The sequence below is a fragment of the Falco rusticolus genome, chromosome 6 (assembly GCF_015220075.1).
Source record: "Falco rusticolus isolate bFalRus1 chromosome 6, bFalRus1.pri, whole genome shotgun sequence".
Taxonomy (NCBI): domain Eukaryota; kingdom Metazoa; phylum Chordata; class Aves; order Falconiformes; family Falconidae; genus Falco; species Falco rusticolus.
This window is the reverse complement of record NC_051192.1, coordinates 77460442-77482550: the sequence shown is the minus strand read 5'-3', so window position 1 is coordinate 77482550 and position 22109 is coordinate 77460442. Positions and strand designations below refer to the sequence as shown.

Genomic DNA, 22109 nt, shown 5'->3' with positions numbered 1-22109 from the left:
ACATGACAAATTTTTTTCACAGCTGAATAGAATTACAGTTCTCTGCTCTACTTGAAAGGTCCTTATGAAATTAATGGTAATAATAATAATAATAATTATAATAATATAATTTCAAATTCTTATCATTATACAGTTCAAAAACAATTTTATTTATCGGCTGCTAACACTACCTGGACAGAGGGCAGTGTTATTGCAAACCCTTGATTCTCTTAAAGGGCCGCTGCAGTGTGTCCCGTAAGGTGATACACAAGTTCTGGTTCGCACCTGCGACCCTTGACCACAAGTAACTGAACACGTACTCCACTGGGCCCACTCTTCAACACCAGATTCACCTGTATTCAAGACAACAAACAAACACGAATATAGACATAAGTATTAATGAGACTTTTTTTTTGGTGCTGAAGCTCATCATTGTCTGCTCTTACAAATCAAAGAAAAAAGTGCCACAAAAAAATAAAGATTTGAAAGTTCATGGAGTAAAGCAGCTGTGAAAATGTGCAATGAATAGAAAAGAAAGACACCTACAATGCTGCAGTCACATAATTCCTGTCATAGGGAAACACTCTGATTGCTTAGCGTCATTTACAACCTTATGAGAACTACTGCCCTTCACCAGTTTGGAAACACCACTGCCCTCAGGATGCTAAAAGAACATAGACAACTCTTTTTATATAATACCAAAGGATACATCTTTGATATTTATACTTATCACTCTAGAGTGAAAGCTAAGTAATAGTTTAAGGAACTCTACCAGTAAGGGAATTCTGATTAAAAAAAGAAAAACACCCAAACCAGCCCTCCAGTTTCTTATCTTTTCTTCAGCAGAGGAGAGCCATCTAGCATTTGAGAGAAGTTCCCTGGCAAAGACAATCACTTTGTTTACCAAATTTTAAACTGAACAGTGGGATGAGAACTTTGGTTCAATCATTTACTGCACAGATCTGCTCCTTTCTTTTGACCTACAGGTGTGCTAAACCCTTGGATGTGCTAGACCTCATTACTACATATAGTACATACCACTAGTTTCAAAATTATCAGATGTGATTTATTAATACTGTACATTTGAATAGTATATTTTTTTTTAATTGTTGAGAGATAGCATATTATAGTTTGTTTGTTTTGGGTTTTTTTGAAAGCAAATAATGCATAAAGTCTTCTTGCATGTGTGCTCAGGAAAGAATGCTTAAATTTAGTTTCCATGAACAGCCATACGCACAGTTCTGGAATTCCCTTACCAAAGGCGTTCATATTCAGAAAGATGAATCCCTCGAGTATTCATAGAACACAAATGAAAAAATAATGTGAATATACCTTACTTAACAATTTGAGTAAATAATTGTGGATTCATGTTTATATTTTTCCATTAAAAATCAGGATAAAATGGCATGCTGATGCCTGTATCATACCCTTGATTTTTAAACCTAAGTCATTTTGAAAGAAATGGGATTTTCTGCTTTAAAATCAGTGTCATGATACAACCTTTAGTCTTGAATAGCTTGCTTAAAATTTCAGTTCTTAATACACCTCTAGTCTTCCAAAAGTTTTCATATTGGTCACAATCAAGGGAGAGTCTGCAAACCAGGAAGACTCTGGTGCCATCTTCCAAGAATGAAGTAAATGATATACTATTTCTTGAATCTGTGCTTTTGTACTAAGCATTTGTACAAGCTCTTTTTGTTTTGTTTCCAGAGGCCAAGCATGAAACCTTTGCAAAATGTTTCTCTGCTACTCTCTGCTAGTCCTCTAAGAAGCAATTTAAGGCTATTCGATGCTTTAAAAAAAAAAACAACAGTGCTTCTTATTTTCTTATTCAGTAACAAGGCAGAATGCTTTATAATTAGCACACAATCCCCTCTGCTTTTCATAAAATTATATACATTTCTAACGATTTCTATGGACAAGGACAAAATGATGAAGTTTTTGCATACAAAAATTCACAAAAAGTGATTTTTGTAACAATTTTCTGTATTTATTAGGTGAAAAAATGTGACATTCAGACACTGATTTTTTTAAATCATTTTTCTGATATGAATTTAGTATTTTGATTAGGTTGTTACATGGCTTGGGTTCGGGTTAGATGATGTAATAAGGCAAATATAGCTAATGTGTAGGTAGACATTAACAATTGTACAGTATGTACTATAAGCCTTATGTACATAGTAAAAAATATTTGTATTGCTATGGGTTTCTAGGCTAATATTTTTTGTCTTTTCTTACATGTTTAAAGTTTGACTTTGCCTGTGTTAAAATGGTTTAGATGAAAGGTCAAACAGCATAAAAAGTCATAGCTATGTTTCTCAGGATGTTTCTCATTAGGTAAAACAGTCATATATACTCACTGTAAATTATCCAGTATCCAACATAGGCATGGTGACAGTACATAGCTAATAAACTACAGAAATAAAGTCCTGAGAATTTTAAAAATTGTGGATATCTTAAAGTTATAAAAAGTTGCTCTTAACCCTTGGATTATGATGAAAAACAGTAGTGACGTGACACTAAGTTGTGTGATTGTATTCAGTGAATTTTGAAATTAATTATTACAAGTTCAGAGCATACATGTACTGTCCATTCACAAAAAGCAGAATCTAGCAATATACCTCAACATATGTAAAGAATAGAAGGCATAAACATTCGCTGGGACAAGATCATCTACACTAACATGATGTATGGTAAAAAGAGTGAAATCAGAGAAAATAAAGAACAAATTTATCTCACCAGATTCTTTGCTTCCTTTTGCACAATGTATTACGATTTCTTGGTAAATTTTTTTTCAGAGTATTTTGTACTGCTTTCAGTATGATTACTTATTTTAAAATATTTTACAGGACGGAAACATCTTCACAGACATCATAATTAAAAATCTTTAATTTAAGCAAATAAAGATTTCTTTCTTTTCTCAAACAAACCTAGATTGTCTACATAACCTGCAAATACATCTTCCATTGTTTTCTTTATTTCTTTTTCAGCTTTTTTCTTTTCTGAAATGAAAATTTCAAAAGAGCTACTTTTCATTTTCCTTCTAATTTTCCATTACTTTAGAACTCTTAATTTTTTATATCTATTGTATTAAACCTACATTCTCAAATTAACCACTGGCAAGCTACCAAACCCTTATTTTCCCCTGCTGCTCAACATGTAAGAGGAAACACAACTTACTGTATGGAAGGCCTCATTGATCTGTGTAACACTTACCTTTATTATACTCTCTAAATCCCATAACACCTAAGGGAAGGATCAGTCCAAACACATAAAATGACAAATATAGGAAAATAAATTATTCACACAATATTTTTTTAAATAAAATGTTTTACTACCTCATATCACTCATAAACAAACAGGAAAATGCATATTTGAATACCACATTTTAAAACTCTTCCATACCCAGCAAAATTTGGTGGATTAAGTCCACTACTTTAACAGTATTAAATGTTTTTCATAAATCTTTTCCAGGACAATTCTCTATTCCTATCTCTCTGCCTTTTTAAAGCATACAAATATATCATTGCACTTTTGCATCTGTTTTATTATTACACAAAATAAAACACTAAACAAGCTTAAAATATAGGAAACCTCAAACTCGGTATCCATTTACTTTAAAGGTCATTAGACTTCTTAGTACATGGGTAAATTCATGAGATAGATATGTTAGAAAATCCTTATGAATCAGTTTAAGAAGATATCACATTGATTATATTGCAAGAGAATGAATGCATTAGTGGTGAAGAAAATATGTAATGATCACTACAAAGGAAAACGAAAATAAAGAATAGATGAAAATTAGTAAGTATGTCCAAAAAGAGTGCAGTATTATCTAAAATGCGTTAATCTACATTATGTAAAATATAGATATCCTCAAAGTTTGGCATGTAAATTTATATGCTCTGCTGATACATCTCACATGCTTTCAGAACAGGACCTTGAAAACCAAGCCTGTATAATTTTGAACGTTCATCTCCCACTCCACACATACAACCTATCAGAACGTGATGGTATAAGTACTGCATTTATAATGCAGTTCTCTAACACCCATAATAGATGCACTGCAATGCATGACTAGAAATTAGGAAATACAAGTTTTACCTGATAATATGATAGTTTTGGAGATTTATGTAAGGAAATAAGAGATCATCTTACTTATTTTTTGGAGTAATTGTATGAATTCAAGAAGCAGCATAAAAGCAAGGATGTTATTCTATGTAGTAAGCAACTAACATTCTAAGTCTGTGCTAGGTATGTAAGTAGTAAGCTTTACTTGCCTAAACAAAAACTGCATGGAGACCAAGAGGGTTCTAGGCTCCCTTCTTCCACTACATATACTTACAGTAGTACAAACTGAGAGTTAGCCATAAAAGTAGCCCTATAGATTAATAGGAGGGAAACAGACTTTTCCAGTTCTAAATTCTTTGTCAAACAGTTCTGCACTGATTTGCTATATGTGTATTTAGATTACTTAATATATTGATTTCTTCAAATATGTTAAGTAAAGCACCCTACTACTAAGGAAGTCAACATGCAACATTAACTAGAAGCAATTATAGCTCTTTTACTAAAGTGAATATAAACTGGAAGCATTATGTATGACTGATGCAGGCATATTTTCTAGGTTAGTAACTATGAAATACAGAGTAAGTCATTTCAAATCCATACAATAATTATCGGGCACAAGATTCTCAATGCAGTAACTTACTGGAATGGAGTGTGTAGGGAACTGTTAAAGAATTAGATTTTACCAACAGCTACACAGGTCACTACTGACGTTAAAATGGGCAGTAGTTTTGGTGTGTGAGAGCTTTATTCAACTCACCGCTGAAATTTTATCATTGGCCTCAAAGGCAGTTCTGGTAACTGTTGGTAAACAGGATTTTTTTTCTTTTTTAATTACTTCAGCTCTAGGTTTGTAATATCATTTTGGTATCTATCTAAACAAGATGAAGTTGCTCAAACAAAATTAGAAAATATGTTTTAGATGAAAAAGTCTTAGATAATTTGCACATCCAATTAAAAACTACTTACGGCCAATTTCATTTAGCAATTATGAATCCGGAAACCAGAGAATAGAGCGTTGTGCTAGGCCAAAGATAGTAAATGCTGAATGTATGCACATTAAAGTCACCCTAGTAATTAATTAATTTGATAAATGCCTAAAGCTGGGATTAGACCTCAGTCTATTTATAAAGAAATTCTGAAGCATGTTCTTAACAGCTTTGAAAAAAGTGAATATGTCACAGTAAGCTGTCCTGTGTCTTGTACATGTGAGACTGCTTTTACTACTAAAGAAATTCATGCTTACACTGACTGATTCAGTATCCACATTCACAATGCATGTTTTTGTATGATCTACCCAATTCTCAGCTACTTTATTTATGGACTTTAACTGGTGAAAAAAAAAAATGATTCAAAAAAAGTATCAGCTTAGAAAACTGACAAATATACAGCAAAAGATTATGGAAACATGCAGTGGTTTTGCTAAAATTAACAACAATAAATAGAAAAATGTAACTGATGTATTACCAGTTTGTGCCATAAATTTAGCAGCATCAGCTTGTTCCTGAGGGACCCTTTTCTCATGAACAGATCGAGGTCGCTGACTTTTAATTGTATGATCTCCCATCATTCCAAATTCTAAAGACAGAATAAAGGTTTATGAAAGCTTGTGTGTAGACATTTCTCAAAAGTCACATACTGTCTCATGCAATATGCTCCTAAACATACCTGGAAGTTGCTGATAAGAGTCAGGCAAGTGATCACGGCAGTTAACATCAATTTACCTTTGCTACACTCAGCTTTTAATAAATACTTAAATTTGTGTCTGCAGATTTTCAAACATGATTTTATTGCATGAACCAACATTCAATGTAGTGACACATATTGTAAATCAGCTGTACGACACAGGACAAACCAATTATTCAAATGCAGACTTTTCATTCTTATATTTTTGATCAGTGCAAACCACACCAGAAAATGACTGGGACAGTGTTAGACAATGCTGTTCTATGGCACAGCCTGCTGCTCCTCCAGAGGACTTCTATTTCTGCACTCATCTTTCAGGCTGATGAAGCCTTAACAGAGATAACAAAACATCTTTGGGAGTGGTGGAAATGCAAAATAATAATAATAATTTAGCCAACAAACTGCTTATTTTTAGACTGAATCCAACAGAACAAATGTTTGTGAACTGTTTCCTTTATAACTAACAGCTTTCAGAAAGACTATAGGTTATATCTTGCCCTCAATATTTAAAAAGAAGTCCCCATTGATTTCAGTAGGGAAATCTACATAAAAATCAATGACAAAGGCTCGGAGTGTGGGAGACAAGAGTGCTTCATTTTTTATCCTGTCACTGCTGTCATGTTCCCTCTCTGGTCCTGCACAAACCTCCTAGCCTTCTACTTCAGAATCCATTTTTTCTTTCTGTGATGAACTGCGAAGGGTCCTTTGCACTTAGAGGGGGACTGCTGCATCTTCAGCACAGCTCCCTCTGGCCCTCCCAGGCACACACAGCTGTCTGTAGCTGGGTGCTCTGGGAACCGTGGGTTAACATTGAAACTACTTCAACTACAACCTCATAAAGTTTACGATGGGGCAGAAGGTGTCAGAAGCACTAGGAATATAAACATTAAAAAATACCTTTCTGCTGGAAGGTTACCTTGCAAATGCAAAATTCAAAATCCTCCCCAATTTGTAAAGTCATGAAGATAATAAAACTTACCTTCCTGCCTCAAAAGATGCAAAACGTTATATAAGATGTAAATGCTACTAATAAATATTATTTGCAAACACATTGTTACGATAAATCATCAAAGTAAACATGTTTAAATTTCTATTTATAAAAATAATAAAGGCTCGATTTATTTTTAAAGGGGTCAATCAGCAGAAAGAGCATTTTTTTCCTTTCTAGTAAATTATTAATATATTTCTCCAAATTACTGGGGGTTTTTGGTAAATATTCATTAATGGCACCACTTAAAATATAAATTTAATTATTCATTTGAGAACAGCAATGCAGTTTGCATTCCAAAGAGAATATTTTAAACTCTAATTAATAAAATGTATTTTGAGAATTCATTTAACATTTTTAATACATCCCAGAAATACATGTAAAAGATAATTAAATTATATATACACATATATATTATATATACATATATGTATGTGTGTTACAAAATTTTATGAATGGATTTTTGCAAAATACATGTCTTCTGCAGCTTCTCTGATTTAAGACAGGTTTTTATTCTGTGGGAAATCTCTTATTATAATTAAAATTTTACAATCAATATTCTAATGCAAATTATGATTAGGATGATACTTTTACAATTTTTACAAGATGCAGTACAGATGACCATTTAAACTGTAATTAACAATGCAGTGAAGGACATGAGACTTCGCAGAGCCTTCCCCCAGAAGAGGCTGTGAAAGCAAGGCATGTTTGCTCTGAGTTTGCTGCCTGTGTGCTGCCTGCTTGTCAGGCACTTTAGAGGATGAGGCACCATTCTTGCAGAAGGCTTAGTTCTATTTCTTTAGTTAAAACAGAGTGCAATAATGAGAGACCTTTGCTAGAGGAAGACTTCCCAGATGCATGTGGGGAGGTGGTGAATGTTCTGGTCCCAGTCCTGCAGCATCCTGTTCCGGGCGCAGGCACACACAGTGTGCTGCAGGACAGAGACCTCTGGTGAAGAGGCTGAGTGAAGCCTGGGAGATCAGCTTTCAGGGTTGTGGTTAAATACCCAGCGTAGCTCCATTCACAACGATGGAGTTACTCACAAATATCACCAAGCAAAATAAAATACAAGTCGTTGATGCAGGATCTAATCATGCCTCGACTTTTTCATTTTTCCACTTCGCAACAAATTTTTTTAATTTATGCATTCAATTCACTTTAACTGTTGCTGATGGTCTTTGAGATGCACTTTTCAACTAATCTCCCTTTGATATATTAAGCATTTATATAGTAAATATATAAATATATATAGAAGATCAGTGTTTCATAACAAAGAGTAAATTATTTCTTTGTTTCGTCAAAAACCAGAACCAGACTTATGCAGTGCTCTCATTTTCATACTCAGGTGAAGTATTTAACCAAAAGCCGCATGAGAACAAAAGCCGTGAGAGGAAGTGCAGTGTACCGGCATCGGTGAGGACTTCAGGGCCTCATTAAAATTCAGGCCTCATAAGAAAAGAAAAATAAGGATCAAGTCCATTTTCATAATGGGAGCAGAAGTGTCCCGTTTTCGGCGCATAAGTACAAACAGTGCTCTCAAAATTGTTTAATCTAAAAAGCTCAACAGTAATGCATTTCTTATGAAGCATTTTATAATAAAATATCTTAAGTGATTGCCATAGTTTACAATCAATACTAAATAGAAAAAAACCCTTTCCTCCATTTTCAGATCCCAGATAAATAACAAATGTAGGAGATGAACCAGTTATGCATTCTTTTTCCCTCAGCGCTTCACAGAGTAGATTTAAATGCTTTCTAGGCTGGGAGAACATTTTAGACCATGTCAGCCTAGAGTATGTCTAAAATGGCAAAGTAGTTTCAAGGACTCTCTGTGTGAGAAAGGTGTTAAGAACCACCTTACTCTAGACAGTATCTGGCATAAAGGCGCCCTGCAAGGTCAATTCAGCAAGATCCAAGACCTGATGTCTGGGATATATTGGATGCTTGAATTAAGATTCTGAGTAAAGGAATTTTTCTCATTCTCACTCTTCTTACCTAGTTCTTGCTGCTGAAAATAAGGGGTTTTTTTAACCCACAACAAGATATTTTTGCAGACGTCAGTTTCTGAATGTTTTGTGGTTTTTTTTTATGATGCCTGTCCTGATTTTCCCTTGGGTGAAACAGAGCAGTCTTTCTTTGCTTTTACCTCAAATATTGATAGTAATCAGATTGTTTCATTAAATGAAGAGGCACAATGAATCTTTTCTGCAGCAGACAGGTACATGGCCTGATCCAGAAATCACCAATGTGACTCTAAGTTAGGCCTGAAAACATGAAAGGTATTTAATGCTTTTCTTTACATTGTTAATGTTATAATCTACCTGCATAAGAATAAAACTTAGAGAAATACCTCAAAATGTAAATAAAAAATAACATTATGGGGAACCTTGAATGGATCATTTTAACAAGACCATGCCTTATAACAAACCATAACATATTCCAAACATTTGTGGTAGATAATCTGATGTTTCGTTATCTGATAAAAGAATTTATGCTGCTATCAGTGGTCCTTTGGTGCCTATGGAATTACAATAGTTTCCTGCAGCACAATGCATGTTCTTTCTCTCCTCAGCTGCATACAATAGATCGATACTTGAAAGTAGCTTAGCAATGAATGTATCTTAACATGGAAGTGACTTATTTCATTTTACATATAACTCTGAAGCATGTAATATAGTTCCATGCATTCTAGGAGTAAAAAAAAAAAATTTCTGAAATTCCAAAGTTGAGTATTATTTACAACAACTCTTATCTGTAGTCCCATTGGCTTTACCTTTATTTTTATGTTACATTTTGGGATTTTTTTTTCCTATTGAGTAACCTTTTTAGTTTTTAAGGAGAAGCTAAAATCTTGAGGCCAATGTAGGTGTACATTTTTAGGAGACAAGAGAGGTGCCATGTGCTCTCTGTAGGAACAAAGAAGAAAAAACATCTGTTAAAACAGTATAAAAATGCAAAGTAGGAAGACTGAGCAATACAAAAGAAAAATACTGGCATTGTAAGGTTCTGCTCACCAATGGCTAAAGTGGATAATAACTGAATTTAAGGTACACATCAAACACGTTTTATGCCTACACTGTTTAATAATATTCCTAAGCCTGTTACATATATGTCCTTGTCATCAGCTGACATTAACCATGTTGGGTTGGCTCTTCTGGTTATTTTTATGTCACATTTCTTGGGAACTTCACAGCGTAAGTGTATTGATCTTGTTATAGGTGTACCATCTACTATGATTTGTGCTATTAATGGTACAGAATGGACTGGCAATAATAAAAAAAAAGCCTTCTTCAGCATAGCAGTTGGTGACAACAGTGTAAATGAACTGTTAAAAAAAATGAAGTGATTGAACCTTTTAGGGTTACCCTTTTAGGACATGTAAAATGTAAAGCAACCTCTGAGTTGCTGGGTGTCCTCAGCTTGTACTGAACCACACGGAAAGTGAGATGGTGAGCAGCTCCCTGAAGGCTGATCAGAACCTTAAAAGCAAGAAGAGGCAATAGATTCCCTGAAGTTTTTGTCCTTTTCTTCTTTCACCCACAGCACTCTGGCGTTGTACTTCATACTATTCCACACACTCCTGAACCATAAATAGTTCAAATGAGTGTTTTCAATTACTCTTGACTATGGAATGAATATTAAAGAGTTTGCATTAATGCACATTCTGGCTGCAAAGCATCTCAAATGCAGTAGCGTGGCATCCTCTCTATGCCAACAGACATGTTTTTCCCAGAAATTATTCAAAATGCTGATGTAAGTCCCAGGTGAAAGGGAAGGAGGGGGTGCAGAGGGGGAAAGGAAGAAAGAGGGCTAGAGAAATATATAACGAACCAGTTTGTTTAATTTTTGGACTGAGCTATTAAATGATTTCAATAGATCTGATTAATTGCAGACTTCCCGGAGCCTGAAAATGTTTCCTGCACATTTAATTTCTTCATAACCTATTCTACAGTTTCTCCCACAAAGATACTAGTGCAATATGCAGTAACAGCAGTACTTGGGGTTTCTCCTCAGCCTTGCAGCGGTCAGTACAGTTTCTTCTGGTCACTAGATGGCAGGATGTGTGTTGACTTAGAAGCACAATTTTGCATTGGATTGAGAAGCAGAGACTTTCTTTTTCACTATAAAATTATCTTTCCTATATAAAAGAAATATTCAAAGAACTGAGGGGGTTTTGTTTTCTTTTTGGTGTTTTTTTCTGTTGTTTTTTTTTAGTTCTTTTGTAGGGCTGGAGATTAAAAAAAAAAACAAAAACACCAAACAAAAAAAACCCCCCGAAACACTCAAAGCAAAGAAAACATGAGCTGCAGTGGTTTTTCCCTTAGAGTAAACCCTGTGACAAAAGAGAAGAAGATGCCAGGAGCAGCCCCTTCTCTGTCTCCAGCCCTGCTTCACTGTAGCAGGGCACCCAGGCCCCACAAGGAAGCACTTGTTCTCAAATGCTGCGCTGTCAGGACACAGAGCTTCAGGGCATCAGTGAATATTATCACTCTGCAGTACAGATTTAGGCTATGGCTTTCTATGGGAACCTCTTAAAATGTATTTCCTCACCAGGCAGGCAAGTTGCCAAAATGGTAACATAGCTATTAGCCGAATTAGATTTCCATGGGAACCTCTTCTTAGCAAATGTCAAAAACGTTCTTAGAACAGTCTTTGCCTACTTCCTTACATAGATCATGGTCCCATAAAAAGTCCTCTTTTGGCTCTCCAAAACAGTATAGAAGAGCTTTGACCAGTTTCAAACTGAATGGAATAATTTCTTTCATTAGAGTGAATTAAGATCTGAACCGAGCTGTATTCATGAATACAGTGAGAAAGATATCCTATTACTCATGAAAACATGGACAGGATTTTAATAGCAGTGGAAATATCAAAGGCAACAGTGGTTGTTGTTGGTTTTTTAATTATAATGCACTTTTGCATTTTATCAAGAAAATGATAGGTTAACATTTATAGGAAATTAGATAAAAGATTTTTTTCTCTTGCACACAGAGATACCCTAATACAAATACGTATGCACTCTTCCAAAAAATTAGGAAAAATAATTCTGTATTCTAAACAGTCAACATATTGTACATAGGTAATTGGTTTGTGTTTGACTCTAGGGACACCCATTTGCTCCTAGGAAATAATGTCAGATTAATATTATTCCTTTTATTTTTAATAACATAAGAAATAAAATATTACTGAATTAAAATATAAATTATAGCACAAATCCTGGTGAGTTAGACTTTCTTATGGCAATGCAGTCTGCTGTCTCTCTGTGCATCTCTGCAGCGACTCCCTTAGCCAGCCATTCTCTTCAGTGGGATCTGAACCTGTTTATTCATGGTTACATATTTGGTCAGTGAAGAACATCATAAAGCCTTCATGTTTATTCACTTGTGCAGAGAATGTTGAAACTGTGCAAGCTTTATTACTTGCCTTCCTGGGCTCAGTTTCTCATCATCTTACACCTAAGCAGGAGAAAGTGAGCATGTGAATCTAGTAAAGTGACTCATACCTGTTCAAAATGAATGTAAATTGTCACCACAATAGGTAGTGTGTTTTCACATGTACTTTGCAGAATTGTAACTAAGCAAAGAGGAAAAGGAGGGGTGAATGAAAGCCTAAACTGCAGCTTTACCCATTTATATCTCTACTAAGTCTGACATATTTTTTAATTGTCACAGCCAGCATGCAGAAGATACTCTGTAGTTCGCATTTTCCCTCTTCAAATATTTCCCTAGTAATCCATCCCAAAATGTTTGTATTAAAATAAAAATAATAAAAGTAATAAAGAAAATTTACATTGAGTTTAACATTAAAATCCTCTAAATTCAGCAGTACATTATTCTTACAATGTTCCCCATTGTTCTGTCAAGACATTCATGGATGCAATAACACATTAAAGAATGAAAACACAGGGGATTACCTTTATTTATTTTTGCTTTTTTAAATGAAAGACCTATAATGCATTCTCTTGTAGTATTCTCATCATTGCAATATTTCTACTCTAATAACTTATTCATGTGTAACCCTTAAAAATTTAAATCTTAGTTTTATAATAATACTTTGATGTCTTCTTTTTTTGCATTTCATACAATTTTACTTCTGCATTAAATTTTCTGCTTTGTCGTATATTTAATTAATTGAATTATTGATAGTTAGCCAATGCAGTAGTTATTTCAGAATAGTAGCATTTTTATATAAACAATCTCTTTTTACTGAACACTGCAGCAACTACCTACATATTACAAAGGCTAGTATGTGCCTCTTTATTGCTCTATACATTTAGAACTCAAGAGAAGATGACTGTAATTTTCCAAGCTATTCTTGAATTCAATAACTTCATTCTTTCTTTTCTGTTCTAGAAACAGCAAAAAGTAAGGGTAATTGTAGAAAGCAAGATTCACAAGGACATCTAGGCTATTTCCTTGCCCTGCAACTATTTACTGCAGACATCCCTGCAGATGGTTGCCTAATCTTCTCTAAATGATAGCAGCATTCATTAAAATTTGAAATCTATTATCTATGAAAGATTCTGAAGCTGTATGAAGAGAAGGAGCAAGAATCAATGTTTTAAATAATAGGTACTGCAAACTCTACTCACTAAGCATAGTTTAACTGAATGTGGGATTTATTTTTTTTAGAATGGTAAAGCTAAATGACATTCCATGCCTTTTTAAGAGCATTTTCTTGTCCTTGTTTTATGTCTCCTAAATTGTTTTTACAAAATAAAAAAAAAAAATGGAGGATATGTCACTGGATGTGACTTTTACACATTACATTTTTATCATTTGCGGTACCCCAAAGATGGCTGTTTGTATATAGGCATCATGGGAAGCTGCTAAATTTTATGGGAGAAGAACACTGGCTGCTATAAGATGGCCTGGTTCCACCCAGCCAGGCCAAATTTTGTCAGGTGAGGACATTGTCTAGAAGGTCTTTTCCAAAACCATGTACCTACTCTGAGCTAAGATGTTTATATAACCTGTTCACAAGGATATGTAGGCTTTGTGAACCATCACTGGCAGGTTAACAATCTCACATGTGCAATGTCAAACATATTATTCCATGCAGTTCAGCCTAGGAGATGTCTGCATGGCACATTCTACCTGTCTGCTTCCTACCTGCCAGCCTGTAACTCTACCTGACAGGTAGTGTATTGCAGTGGTTTTCAGAATGGACCTGGAACCTCTTGAAAGGCCTCTTATGTTGACCTAAGATCTCTCTGAACTTTTATGATGAAACCTATGTCCCTAACAATCATGACTCAAAGTTACCTCTTCTCTAGTCAGCAGAATTGACTTCATGGGAGAACACGACATAAATTAAAGGAAAAAGCAGCGATTCAAAACCTAAGCCTCAGAACAAATCTCCTCAATAACTAAATCCTTTCTTCAGAAATACATGCATGGGATTTCAACTAGGAAAGCACATAACAGATTTACTCAAAACCTATCAAAGTCACACGGACCTAGATCATTGAGGATTTTTTCAAAATCCATTAGATGTTTTCACTGGATTCAGTAAAAGCACACTTTTCTAGGTCTCTGAGATTCTCATTTCAGGGTCAAACTCAGCAATTCGTTTAATGTTTTTAAGGACCCAGATACCACACTGAGGCTAAAAAGCAGTGGTTTCCTTCACCTACTGCATAATCCACACTTAGAAAAATGACAATACTTAAGTGATATACTCAGAGGTAGAAGGGCATGCCTGACTTTCATCAATAAGCATCAAAGTAACTGATTTCAGTATCCTCACTGTTTCTACATCCCTACATGATGTCAGACACTTGAATGAATTCTTTTTAAATTCTCATGCATCTTCTGAAAAATATTACTGCAACAATCTATACCTTTTGACCTCCAGAATGATTAATGGAAGTGTACTTTATGAAGAATTGTGGCTGCTTCTCCTACATATGTCAATAATACAGATCATTTAAAAAAACATCTATTCACCGATGGCTGTGTGAGATACATCTCATGTGACTCATTTCAGCTTGTCAGCATAATATGCGATGTGGTTACCCAAAATCTGTCTTAGTTCATCATGCTCCATCATTTGAAGAAGTTATGCCAATAGTTAACATATATGACTATCTGAAAACTGCAAGCAGAGATTTTTTTCAGTGAAGATGTTTAGTTCTGAACATAGAGCTATAAGAGTTTGCAATACTCATTGCACTGGGAACTCTGCCTATAACTTATGTAAATGAACTCTCCAAATGACCTATTAGTTATGCACATAGACAAACTAGTATCTCTTTCATGGAGAAGTCTGTAGTTAGTGGTGTTCTATTTAGTACAAACTGACTTTCTCTCAACAGCTGAAGACCTGCAACAGGAATGTGTATCACTGTTCTCAGAGAGGCTTAAGACTGGAATCTCATTATGCTGCTCCTAACTATGAACCTTTTTTGAGTTCTCTGCAGAGCTACTTGCACATCTGCCCACAGGAATCTTATAAATCTCTTCCATTGCCTCTACTCTACTGTCTAAAAAGGGCTGGAAAACAATGGGTTTGCTGGGGAGCTCAATAAAATAGCTACAAAAATATCTTTGATACAAAGATATTTTTTAAAAAAATTGAATTTGCTTCAAATTATGTTTTTCATTCTTGTGTGTTGGCTTTCTGAAAATATTTAATGATTTAATAACCCCAAAGAAGGGTTCTCATATATAGTCTACTATAAGCATGTATAATGAAATACTTGTGGTAAGCAAATCCTGAAACAATACACTAAATTATGCCCACTGGAGACTTAGTAGTATATATTCTGATTGTCTAATCAGGAATCAGAACTATAAAAGCAGTATATCTAATCACAGCTAGGCAATTGTAGAAGAATGAAGCTGGGTTAATTATCATTGATAATATACAGCTGTGGGCTGGCTTCAGGGACGGTGGGCTGGCCGATGTAGATAAGGTGCAGCTGTGGCTGGTTAAGTTAGGTGGTTGGGCAGCCGAGGAAGAGGGAGGAGAAAGAATGCACGCCCTGGATGAGGAGAGACTAGGAGAAGGCAGCAGAGGGTCTGGCATGAAGAGCGAGTTGGTATGAGATGGTAAAAGACCTTGTTGCAGCTGGCTAGTTTGGAGAGTGCTGTGACAGGCAATGTGCATTGTAAACTGAAAATAAGAAACAGTGAGTATTGAAGAACAGAGGAAGTGTCTATGACTGGAAAAAATTTATTTATTTATTTAGAACAGCAGCTAAAGTATTGGGGGAAAATAAGCAGAGCATCAAACTTCAAAGCTCCTATGCGTTATTATTCCTACTTACAACCCTTACCTTGTTTATGTACTTAGAATACCACATATCCAATACTACTACCACAATGAATAGATTAGATTTATTTCACAGTTAAGTGGTTAAAAATTAACTTAAAAAATGGAATAAGGCAGAAGATTATAAATTCAGAAAAAGAATTGTTGAACACAACTAGATTGAAAGAAATAATAGGTGCTGTATAATTTTTATCAAGAGTACGTCAAGTAGCCTGAAAAGCTAATGTTGAAGTTCGCAACTACCAGTTCTCAGATGAAAGTGACAGAAAAAGAACCCTAGCTTTAGACCGATTTCAGACTGCTCATTCTGTGTGGATCTTGTGGAATATTTTTTGTATTTCCAGGATATATTTAATTGAGGGGTTTTGTTAAATAAAAAGTTACTTAAAGGTTACTTCAGCTTGGTATTTACATCTCGGAGTAAATGAAATACTTTAAAAACTAAAGTCTTATGACTTTAGGACTATCTTTTGGCAAATGAGAATACAATTATTTTTTTTAAAAAAGAATTATTTCCTGATATATAAGTAGCAAACTCCACTAAAATCTATTGAAAGAATCCTAAGTTTCAAAAGTAACGTTCCATTAGTTTTAATGAAGGTTTTGAAAGCGCTGCAGCAATGGGTCTACAAAGCCTGACTGAACTGGAGTGCTCTGTGCCAGAACTCAATCTGGAGCCCTGAGGTAGTTATATCTACAGTCAGAGTAATTTATTTCCCAGGATAACTGCAGAACCCATCGATGCAAGGCATGGTTATACAAATGCCCACATGCTAACATATGTAAAACATCTCAAAAGGATAGTCTGGGTGCACAGGATCTACCTCTGGGAAAAGGGCTTGGTGCCACATGACAGCACATGTATAGAGTTTAGGCCGTAGAACAGATGTTCCTGTTTCTTACTTCCATGTAATTTATATTTAAAAAAAAATCATTGCAAGTTGCCAAAAGACATGAAGAAGCAGGTTTTTATGTAACAGATTCTATCCAAAAATAATTAATGCTAATATACAATCCCCTATATCAGTAATCACAGTTAGCACTTTTATATAATTCTGATCACTTTACGTGGTGCATTTCAATTATTCTTTCCCACTATCAAAAGAACAGACAAGTCTTATTCTGCCTGATGTTGTGGTTTTAAAAATTAACATCGGAGTAACATCACCTACAAATGACAATACTTTCACCTGCACTAGTGTAAATCAAAAGCAATGAAATAATGGAATTGAATGTGTGTATAACTACTGCGTCAGCAGAACTGGCTCCAGATGGATTAATTCCTGTAGTTGTGAGCCGCACACAGGACTGACAGGCCTAGAATAATAAGAAATTATTTTCTAGCTCCTTTCTCTATGTCCTGCTAGACCATGTAGATTCTTACACAATTTAAGCCTTTAGATTATAGGAAGAATTACAGTTAGAGTGTCATTTCACAAAATCCTTATTCATTATGAGGTCAGCCTGGAATTGTCTCTCAGTGGTAGTCTTTTAAAGAGTAATGACAATAAATTATTCCCAATATTAAAAATGGGACAGTACAATAATCCAGGAGAAAGTTCCAGTTGGGAGAACATCTTTTGTTGTTGCCCTCTGCTATTTTCTTACTCCCCCAAGGAGCATTGTTGTTATTAATGTGAAACGTTACAGTTGTATGCATTAGGTACATACTAAACAGAAGTTAGGAATGTCAGCCACTATACCTTTGCTATGTTCCTGTGTCAGGACATGGGCAGTTTGCTAGAAGAGCAAGAATTTATTATAAATAGTAAAATACTTGTGGAAAGAAACGTTACTATGCATGATCACTGGATTACCAGGGCTCTTCTGGACAAATGCCTGTAGCAATCAAGAAGTACTCAAATATTAGTCTGAAAAGAAGGTGCTATTCAGAGTATGTAAATAAGATGTAAATCTTTAAATGAGGTAATTCCGGCTAGCCCTAGAGATAAGTCTTTCTTTGCAGGAGGAAAGGCAAATCACTTATCTGGTATTTACAGTTGAAGCAAGTTTTGAGTCCCACACCAGTTTCTGTAGATCCAGAATTGGGACTAATAGCTGGAGGGGTATAATATTTCTGTGGCCACTTAGCTCCTAACTCTGGTAGTCATAACACAGCTTACAGATTCTAAATAAAAAGACTTAAAAATTGAGGATATGGGGAGAATTTCTGACCAAGTTCTAATGAGCCTGCATAAACATCACTACTTCAAGGTGGAAATTGAAGTTTCTTGTGCTTCCTCTCATGCCCTATGCAAGGAATAGATCCTCTCACATGTCTTGGAAAACTTAGGAGTTCCTTGTAGGATACAGAATTTGGAGTAGCAGAAAAGAGACTGCTGCAGGCTTCAGGGCATCAGGAAAAGCAGGAGTCCTATATGATTCTTAACTAAATAGTATCTAAAGTGAGACAGAACAAGGTCTTAAAAAAAAGATAGTAGGGATGAGTTTGGTACAATGCCCTGGGTGATGCTCTGGTTTGTGTTGAGAAAGGAATGCACTCTGAATAATTAGAAAAGATAAGGTGGGCACCTGAAGGAGTTAAGGAGACCATCAGGTCAGGAAATCATTGAAAAAAGAAAACTGAAAGGTCTACTCCACCTAGATCCCACCTGTTGTGAATTGAATGATTAGGTGTCAAAACCAAATGAGTATGTATGTAAAGATGTTGTGTAACTTCTCATGAAAACTGTATAAAATACCTAATTGGAGCTAGTTTGTCTGGTGTGAATCGGTTAGCTCCCCAACATTGCACGAAATAAATACCTTTGCTGGTTAAAGACAAAGTGGCCTCTGAGCAGGTACTCTGTGCTGTTTTGGCATCAAAAGAAGAATGTCAACCACACTGAAAAAAGGGGAAGAAAAAAGGAAAGCAAAAGCATATCTCTTCAGAAGGGAAGAAGTCACATATACATACATGTCTGATCAGGATCTGTCTGGCTCTGCTTGCTGCTCGAAGACTCTCACAGGGTTAAAGAAGACAGGGATAACAACCATCAGGGCTTCTGTTCTCAATAGCTGTGTCTGAACTTAATTCAGAGCATCCTCAGGGCATATAAGCTGAGGTACTGTTTTTTAACTGCTTTGCTTTTAACTAAAAATTTAGCATGATATATATATATATAACTAATTACATCAATATTTACTATGACCTCTAAACTAAGTAACTTCTATTAGAAGAAAAAAAGAGCACAAACAATTGCAGGTGATTATATTGGTTCACTATAACAGTATGCAACAAATGAACAGGTAAACAGTAAACCTAACCAAGGACTGACTGTACTAATGCTGTACCGGTGCATTCCTGTGGGCAGCAGGTGATATTTTTCATATATAGAGCTTATTTAATAAAGAAAAAAAAAAGCTGTTTCAGGGAAAAACTCACTGATTAACTAAGCTAAGAGTTTCAGACAAAAGAAAGGAGAAGACAGGAAGAATAGCATTTTGTAAAAGTTGAAATAACTGTTTTGTATTATAGCTACAGTTTGAATTTGAAATCAAATGGTTTGGTTTTTTTAAAAATACTGCAAACCAAACAAAAGCCCTGAGTTACACATTTAAGTCAGCCCCAATCATTTTTTTCTGTCTCATGAAGCAAAAAAAATCAGTTATTCCAGAAATTACTTCACTGAATGAATTTGGAAAAATAGAAATTAAAAAAAACTTTATTGCATCTACTCAAGCACACTAGGATTTACATTAGAAGTAAATTATTACTTCCTACAGTAGGCTTCTTCATAATAAAAATAATAGCAACTTCATCTAGTTAAAAAGAAATAGAAGAATCATAATTAAGTAGGATACAATCTAAGGATCGTAAATACATTGAGCATATATAGGGATAAAATGTGAAAAGCAGTAACCAAATGACATGCAGTTCTGAACCCTGTTCATCCCACAATGTAAGGCTGTTAAGGAATGGACATTTAGATCTACATTTGTACCAAATGAAATAATAATTAAGGATCTTTGAAACCCATGTATCGGCTTATAGTTCCTATTTCATATACTTACATACTGATGGAAAAATTGCTGTTATTTTCTACATGTGCTGAGGATGAATAAGCTGAGCCACCACAAAAGGGAGTATCTAAACCCAGTCATCTTATCCTGCTTCAGACTTGACACACTGCTTCATGGCTGTGAATTTTTATCATGTCCTATCTATTGACGATGATGCTCATCAGCTGCAGTTTTCATTAAGAAAAGGGAGTTACAGCTGACAGTAGGGTTTGTAGGAGTTTATAAATATTCCGCCACTGTTCAGAACTGCTGCAATGAACTAAAAGCAGACATATTAGTTGTGATTTTGAACCCACATGAAACGAGCTATTAGACTATAAAGCATGATCACTCAACATCTTAATTAAAGAATAAAGCCTATCAAATTAAATATGGGGGGAATTTTTCTGATGTGGAAAAGGGCAGAACAACTATCTAGCTTTTCAGTTTTTGCTGCTAACCAGGAGCTCTGCATCTTCATAACCCTTCCAATGAGATCTCTATGCATACTGGTTTTGGAATGGTTTCATAATGGAAGGTGGGAATAGAGTTTGTCTCCACTGCTCCTGCTTCCTCTGGTGACTTCAGCAGAGTACTGACCTGTGATCCTGCCGGGCCACGGGACTTACCGCAGTGCCCTGTGTGGGGATACTGAGGGCTGAGCACCAGGCTGCCCTCAAGGAGCTTGTTCTGCAGCCACTGACAGCCTGTGAGATGTTTTCCTTGATCATCAATATAATGTTCCCTAAGCATCTTCTGCTTACATCACTGTAAAGTCACTTTGATATAAATAACCAGTGACAGATGAGGCCTGTGGGGTGCTTGTTAGAGAGCCAGTGGTAGATATTGTATTTGAAGTCTGATCAATGATAGCACAGCAAGGTTCTGGAGATCTTATGTGTCACTGTAGAACCATAACAAGACCTTTTCTCCTTCAGCCACTGAGTCCACAGATTGTGAACAGGGGCTTGTGCCCCTGCTTACAAAGAATTTGGTGAATGCAGTAGTCTTCACCTGGAGACAGCAAGACCACCCAAGCTCTGGAGGAAAGTGCTGTCTCCCTTATGAATCAGTACAGTCTCATTTGGTCAAAGATGACTGGAGTTAGGAAGGAAGAGCTGACTGTAAAAATGGGAGCAACCTGCTCACTTCTCTCAAGTCACTCAATTTGGCTGTTGAAGGTGCCTGAATATCATCTGCACCAGGACAACAAACAGGCCCTCCTCCAGTGATGCTCACATCTGCAGGAAGCTGCCACAGCTATGGCCCTGGGGTGTTAGGAAGGGCAAAGTGTAAAGCTGCTCCATGCTGTTTGCTGTAAGTCAACAAACACGAGGGAATAATGGTTTAGAAATGTGGCACCTGAAATACAAGATAGACCTTAGAAAAACAAAGACAGATATATTTTTTATTATAGAGGTGGTTTATTTTTTTCTTAAGAACAAAAAGAGGTATGTTTACTTATATATTGACTATTCTTTCTTTTAGAAGAAAATTATCCCAGCAGTAGTGCTTGAGATTTACTAGTGGCATTTAGAAATCTTTCTTTTTCATAAATGCAATGTACATATTCATGTAACTGTTTCATTGGAAAATTGTTGCCCAGCCCACTCAGGTTGTTTAGATTACTAACCGGAAGACCCCCATTTTATATTTAAAATTCCTCAATTTTACTTTCCCACTCATTGGTATTTGTTTTGTTCTTATTGTTATTGCCTTCTAAAAGTACTTAATTTCAGAGGCTTTTCTCTGCTTCCTCTCCAGTTTTCAGGTTTCCTTGATAAGTAAGAGCCTCTAAGCTGTACACAGTTTTCCTCAGTTCTACATGTGGCTGTAAAAGTACTTCACACCCTCCAGCTCTGGCTTTCTATCTGTCCCCTGACTTGCTGTTTGTACAACTAAAATCTGTTTCCCCCCCCTTCATATACCATCATCACACTGTATTCACATTAATTGCTCTAAATCTCTCTATTAATCTGATTAATTAACCTATTAATCTCTCTAAACTTTCAGGCACATCTACAAGCAAGGGTGTAGATTTTTACTTCTGATCATTAATGTACAGCATAGCAAAATACTGAAGTCATGCAGCAAGACTGTCCCATCCTTA

General features: G+C 35.5%; 1 protein-coding gene across 6 annotated transcripts in view; it reads right to left on the bottom strand.

Moving 5' to 3' along the window:
• The window catches only part of ADGRB3 (adhesion G protein-coupled receptor B3), a 466021-nt gene that overhangs the window by 276725 nt on the left and 167187 nt on the right, over positions 1–22109 (bottom strand). For 5 of the 6 annotated variants that reach the window (XM_037392627.1, XM_037392623.1, XM_037392625.1 and 2 more), the window contains 2 exons: positions 5515–5625; positions 171–332 (listed from right to left, as the gene is read on the bottom strand). In XM_037392627.1, the coding sequence (XP_037248524.1) occupies positions 171–332; positions 5515–5625 (273 nt within the window). The remainder of the gene's footprint in view (positions 1–170; positions 333–5514; positions 5626–22109) is intronic. The other variant, XM_037392626.1, reaches the window with a different exon arrangement.